Raw genomic sequence first — 6,000 nt, 5'->3', positions numbered from 1 at the left:
TTCTCTTGCATTTGCTCCTTTGGATGTTAATTCTTCCTTCTGTTATAGACTCTAGAATCTAGAGCTTTCAGGCATGCTGTTAAGTTGTTAATATGAGTTCCCTCTTTCTTTTTAGTCTCTGTTGTGAAGTTGGGTGTTACTCTAATGGATCTGCCTTTATGTGTTACTTGGTCTTTTCTCCTTGCAGCTTTAAATATTCCTATTTGTTCTGCACATTTAGTGTGTTCTGGGAAACTTCTTTTCTGGTACTCTCTATTTGTTGTTCTGTATGCTTCTTGTACCTTTATAGGCTCTTCCTTCTTTATATTGGGGACATTTTCTTCTATGATTTTGTTGATAATTTGTGTGCCTTTGACCTAGGTTTCTTCTCCACTATTCCTATTATTCATAGATTTCTGTCATTTTGTGGTGTCCCTGGTTTCCTGGATGTTTTGTGCCTGGATTTTTTGAGACATTTTCGTTGACTGAGGTATCCATTTCTTTCACCTTGTCTTCAATGCCTGAGATTCTCACTTCCATGTCTTGTAAACTGTTGGTGAAGCTTACCTCTGAGGTTTTTGTTTGACTTCTTAAATTTTTCATTTCTGGTTTTATCTCAGTTGGCTTTTCTTTAGTGATTCTATTTCTACTTTCATGTATTGAACTGTTTTCATTATTTCATCCCTCTGTGTTTCACGGGCTTCATTGAGGGATTTATTAACATCCTCCTTAAGGATAATTGCTATTTTGAAGTTCTTATGTTTCAGCTGCATCACACTTCAAGGGGCCTATTGTGGGAGGGTTTCTGGGTTCTGGTGGAAGCATATGGTCTTGGCTATTGGTGTTTGTGTGTTGGGTGGGGCTGGTGTCTAGGCATCAGGGCTTAGGATGATTGGGGTGGTTCTAGGTGTCAGTATGTGGTCTAATCTTTGTTGGGTGGGTTCTATTCCTTGGTTTCTATGGCTCTCTCTAGATCTTGGGAATGTGTGACAGCTGTGGACTTCCTGCTCTTGGCTCTCTCTAGATCTTGGGAATGTGTGATAGCTGTGGGCTTCCTGGTAGAGAGTGCTGCTGCAGATGGGTGGGTCCTTGAGAAGAGTGAAGGTGGGCTATGGGGGAGGCTGAAAGGGGCTTCAGCAAAGACCTAAGGGGATCCTGGACACACAAAAGTCAGAGTGTCCAGTGAGTTGTCCGTGTGGTAGGAAAGGGGGCTCCTGCAAATAGATTTCAGTAATGAAAAAAAATGATGTGGAGAGACAGGGATGAAAGGGATGGGAGACTCTGGGTCTAGTGAATGGAGTTGAGGTGTGGGGGGCAGAGGGGTGGGGGGAGACCTGTCAGCATGTTGTTACCAGGCTGTGAGAATGGAGAGGCCATACTGGAGAATGGGAAGTATAATGTGATTCACCTGCCAGAATCCCTGCCAGACGAAGGCACAGGAGCAGGGTTGGTGGTGATGGTGGTGGTGTTCCAGGTAGAAAGTGTTTCTGGGTATGAGGCAGGGACTGACAAGGTTCACCAGAAGGGGTAAAGCTGGGTCCACAGCGAGGTTTGGTGGAGTTCCCAGGGAATAGAGGTAGAGTGGGAGGAAAGAGGCATCGGCAAGCAGTTTGCTACAGAGCTGGGGCCGAGACTGGAAATGTAAATGGAGAACCAGAAGGAACTAGAATGAACCTGACTTACCTGAGTCCCAGCGCTGCGTGGTCACTGGACATCCCAAGTATAGAGACCTTTAGATTTCATTTTAGTTTTAGATTTTATTTTCTCACACCTTTTCAATTATTCTTATTTCATTTTTCTAGGTTTTACTATCCTATATTTCATCCTCCTTTCCTTCTTTTATTTGTTTCTTTCTAGGTAACATTTGCAGCGATTTCTAGCTACAATGTCTTCACCTAGTGAGGAGGAGTCCCCAGACGCCAGCCCCGCGTCCAGCATCTTCGAAGAGGAAAGCTTCCAGTCTCAATACAGAATCCTGAGGACCATCGGCCACGGGAGTAATGCCAGGGTCCAGCTGGCCCACCACCGCCTCACGGGTACCCCCGTGGCTGTCAAGGTACTTCGGAAAAAGAAGTGGTGCCAGCCAATCAGGTCTGAGGTAGAGATAATGATGATAACCAACCACCCCAACATCATCTCACTTATCCAAGTGATCGAGTCCGAGAAGAGAACATACCTCGTCATGGAGCTGGCTGAGGGCCAACAGCTTTATCAGTACGTCCGAAAGGCTGGCCACCTGCCGGAACATGAAGCCCGGGGGATCTTCAGGCAAATAATAGCTGGTGTGAGCTATTGCCATGACCAAGGTATAATCCACAGGGACCTGAAACCAGACAACATCATGCTGGACGAGAAGGGAAAAGTCAAAATCATCGACTTCGGCCTCGGCACCCAAGTCAAGCCTGGGCAAAGGCTAAGCCGGCACTGTGGCGCCTACTCCTTTGGTGCCCCTGAACTCTTCCTCGGCAGACTCTACGATGGCCCCAAGGTCGACATATGGACCTTGGGAGTAGTCTTATATTTCATGGTAGTCGGTAAGGTCCCGTTTGGCGCTGTCAACATACCGGAGCTGCGGAGGCAGGTTGTGTCGGGGAAGTATACCGTCCCCCTGGGCCTGTCGGAAGATCTCCAGGACCTGCTTAGCCTCTTAATGACAGTCAACCCCAGGCTTAGGCCAACAGTGGATGAAGTGAAAGCACACCCCTGGCTCAGGAAAGACACGGAGGCTTTACCAAACCACTGTGAAGAAATGGCCCCCAGCCTGCTTGACCCTGCAATTGTGAAAGCCATGGAACATATTGGATTCCAAGCCCAGGACATCAAAGATTCATTTCAGCAGAGGAAATTCGACCAGACCATGGCATCCTATTGCTTACTGCAAGGGCAGGCTCTCCAGGGGTACGGCTGCACAACATGTGCTCAGACCACGAATCCGGGGGCCACACCGTTCCCTTCCCTAGAGGATCCTGGTGCTTTCCCGCTAGCACCAAGGAGGAGGGGAAGTGAGCCCGCCCTTGGGGCATTGCTCAGAGGGTCATCCACTAACGGTCAGGCGTCTGCCTATGGCCAGCAGGCAGGTCAAAGAGGGGCCAGAAATGCCACCGGGCTGGCTCTTCCTCTCTGCAGGCCACTCCAGAGGACACCCACACTGGACCAGGTCCACCATCATGCCAGGAGTGCTCCCTGCATTTACTCAAAGAGCATCAGTGAGGACACAGAAGACAGTTCATGCTCCCACGGCGCCTCAGCAGAGGGCAAGTCCACCCACAGCCGCGGCCAGCGCAGAGGCTTGAGGGCATGGACAAGGAGGATAGGAAACGCCGTGACCAGACTGTGCTGCTGCTGTCCATCAAGGAAGAAACCTCGCCGGGGTCAGAACAGCGTCTCCCCTCAGAAATGAGGCACAAGGAGGGCGTCTGGAGAACCCTTGTGCTTGTCCTGCCTGCCTGCTCCGAGCTGGTCCCGCCTCCATTGCTGACTTCCTACCTTCTCCAAGTGCTTACATTCTTTCCTACCTCAACCATCCCCCTCTCTGTATGTCTCCTCTTCCCAGCATGGACTCAGTACCACTGATGCGGACCCCACTCTAGAAGGTTCTCTCGCTGACCTCATCTCTTCACCTGGACTCCATCTCCTCCCAAAGCCAACAGCTCCCACACGATGAGGACTGGAGGACTATGGGCTCAGGGACCCTTCCAGGGGCCACCAGCCCGAGCACATGTGGCCGTGGGTCACAAGAGCTGCAGAACAGAGCCTCAAGTTTTCAAAAGCAACATCACATTCCATAAGCCTCAAAACCGATAACCAACGACGCCATCAGCTAAGCGTCCTAGTATAGAGTGTTGCTGGTTGCTGAAGACAGTCCATCCTCCTGTGTGCATGCACAGTCTTTTGCATACTGATTATCCCTTTGTTCCTAAGAGCTAGTGATGCACAGATTTCTTTCAAAGAGTTCAACTGGGAAGTAGAAAAAGAAGACATGATATAGTAAGGCAAGTCAAAACCCGAGGCAGCATTCTAAGAAGTAATTAAATCTACTTCATTATTTCTTTTGTCCAGAACAAATTATCTTGTCTCTTTCACGGTGTCATCTGGAAATTCTGTTTGGTCCTGAGTAGAAACAGGAGGTGATTTCAGACACATGGTCCAAGAAAAGACACAGCAGCAGCAGCTGACCCCCTGGCTTCCCTGCCCCTGTGGGAATCACTGACTGACTACTCCTGGAGCCAGACGCCATCTGATTAGGAAAATGTTCGGTTTACCTGAACACCAATATTCCTAGAAGACACGTAGATATTCCTAGCCTGAACTGTTCCCTGGGAGCTGGAGCTGGAAGAAAAGGCAAGCACACTGTGTTCCTGATGAGGAACAGCTCTCCACGCTGATGACCGCAACACGTCTTATCTAATCATGTGCTCAGATGACTTGAGAGCATCAACCCCTGCCATCGAGGTGCTGGGACAGTGGGGTGCTGGGACGGTGGGGTGCTGGGACGGTGGGGTGCTGGGACAGTGGGTGCTGAGACAGTGGAGATTGCTGGAGATGGTGGAGAGGACTGCCACATGAGGGGCCAGGCAGCCAGGCACCAACAGTGGGTGAGCTTCCCTTGACCAGGTATTTCTCATAGACACATAGACTTCAGCATCCCGAGGAGTGATTCTGCTCCTCAAGGGCAGATTGCTGTTGTATCCACCACAGGCTGGTGAATACCGACTCTAAAATGCCTCTTCAGTGTGCCAGGAGTGAACAAGTTCCTCACAGATGGGGTTGTTTGGAGCCACAGGACATGGGCACAGGACCTAAGCTACCAGGCAGCTCCCAGATGTATATATTTATAAGCAGAAGACATTGTCTCTGTGCTGGAAGAAGTCTCAGTGTCCAGATGGGCCTCACCCTCAGTGTGCCTGACAGGAACTTCAGCCGACACTCGCCCGCTGGACAGAACAATGCTCTGGCACAGACCTCACTTCGGGCTGTGACCTTGGAGCCACAGACCACTGATTGCCCTGACGTGTTGGAGAGGGGGCGGGCAGCCCACGCTGAGGAGTCTTGTCCATGAGAAGGTCTTCCCAGAAAGGACTGCAGGTGAAAGGGAAACACCACCAAGATCAAAATGCCAGGCTATTGTTATTGCATACATAAAATTATATGTACTATGGTTAATGCTGGTGTGTGAAAATTATGTGTCCATTACTATATGTGGTTCTAGTTAGGTTTCTATTCCTGTAATAAATTATATGACCAAATGTAGTCGAAAGTTTTCTCTAGTCCTGTCCGGCCCCACAGTCCTGCAGCCACTTACAAAATAATCACTCAGAGGCTTATATTAATTATAACTGCTCGGCCATTAGCTCAGGCTTATTACTGACTAACTCTTACCCCTAAATTAACCCATAATTCTTACTTATGTTTAGCCACGTGGCTTGGTACCTTTTCACAGTTCTGCCTTCACATCTTGCTTCCTCTGTGTCTGGCTGGAGACTCTGGACTCTGCTCTTCCTCTTCCCAGCATTCTCCTCCACTGCTCACTCCACCTATATATCCTGCCCAGCTACTGGCCAATCAGTGTTTTATTAAACCAGTGTACAAGAGCATTATCCCACAGCAACCAAAAGCAGCTTGGAGAGGAACGGGTTCATTTCGGCTTGCAGTTTTAGTCCATCCTGAAGGGAAGTCAGGGTAGGACCTGATTGTAAGAACTGAAGCACGGCCCGGAGAGGGGTGCTGCTCACTTACCTGCTTGCTCTCCACAGACTCATCGGCCTAATTATACCATCAGGTCCATCTGCCCAGGGGTGGCACCGACTCCGTGGGCCAGGCCCCCCTCCATCAATCATTAGTTGAGAGGATTCCTACAGACTTGCCTACAGGCCAGCCTGATGGAGGCATTTTCTCAAGTGAAGCTCCTCTTACCAGTGTTTCGTCCAGTTGAAAAACAAAAACAAAAACCCAACCAGGACATGTGTAACTCAACAACGGATGCCCAGGTGGTGGGGAAATACATGTTGGTACATTTGGAAA

General features: G+C 49.4%; 1 protein-coding gene across 1 annotated transcript; it reads left to right on the top strand.

Moving 5' to 3' along the window:
- The first annotated feature begins 1,840 nt into the window (after nt 1–1,840).
- Nucleotides 1,841–4,489, top strand: LOC114691386 (sperm motility kinase 2B-like). Its single transcript, XM_028866681.2, has one exon. The coding sequence runs from the start codon at nt 1,865–1,867 to the stop codon at nt 3,377–3,379; it is 1,515 nt and encodes a 504-aa protein (XP_028722514.1). The 5' UTR covers nt 1,841–1,864; the 3' UTR covers nt 3,380–4,489.
- The last annotated feature ends 1,511 nt before the right edge of the window (nt 4,490–6,000 follow it).

The sequence above is a fragment of the Peromyscus leucopus genome, chromosome 8a (assembly GCF_004664715.2).
Source record: "Peromyscus leucopus breed LL Stock chromosome 8a, UCI_PerLeu_2.1, whole genome shotgun sequence".
Lineage (NCBI taxonomy): Eukaryota > Metazoa > Chordata > Mammalia > Rodentia > Cricetidae > Peromyscus > Peromyscus leucopus.
The sequence above is the reverse complement of the archived record's forward strand: the minus strand, read 5'-3'. Positions and strand labels throughout refer to the sequence as shown.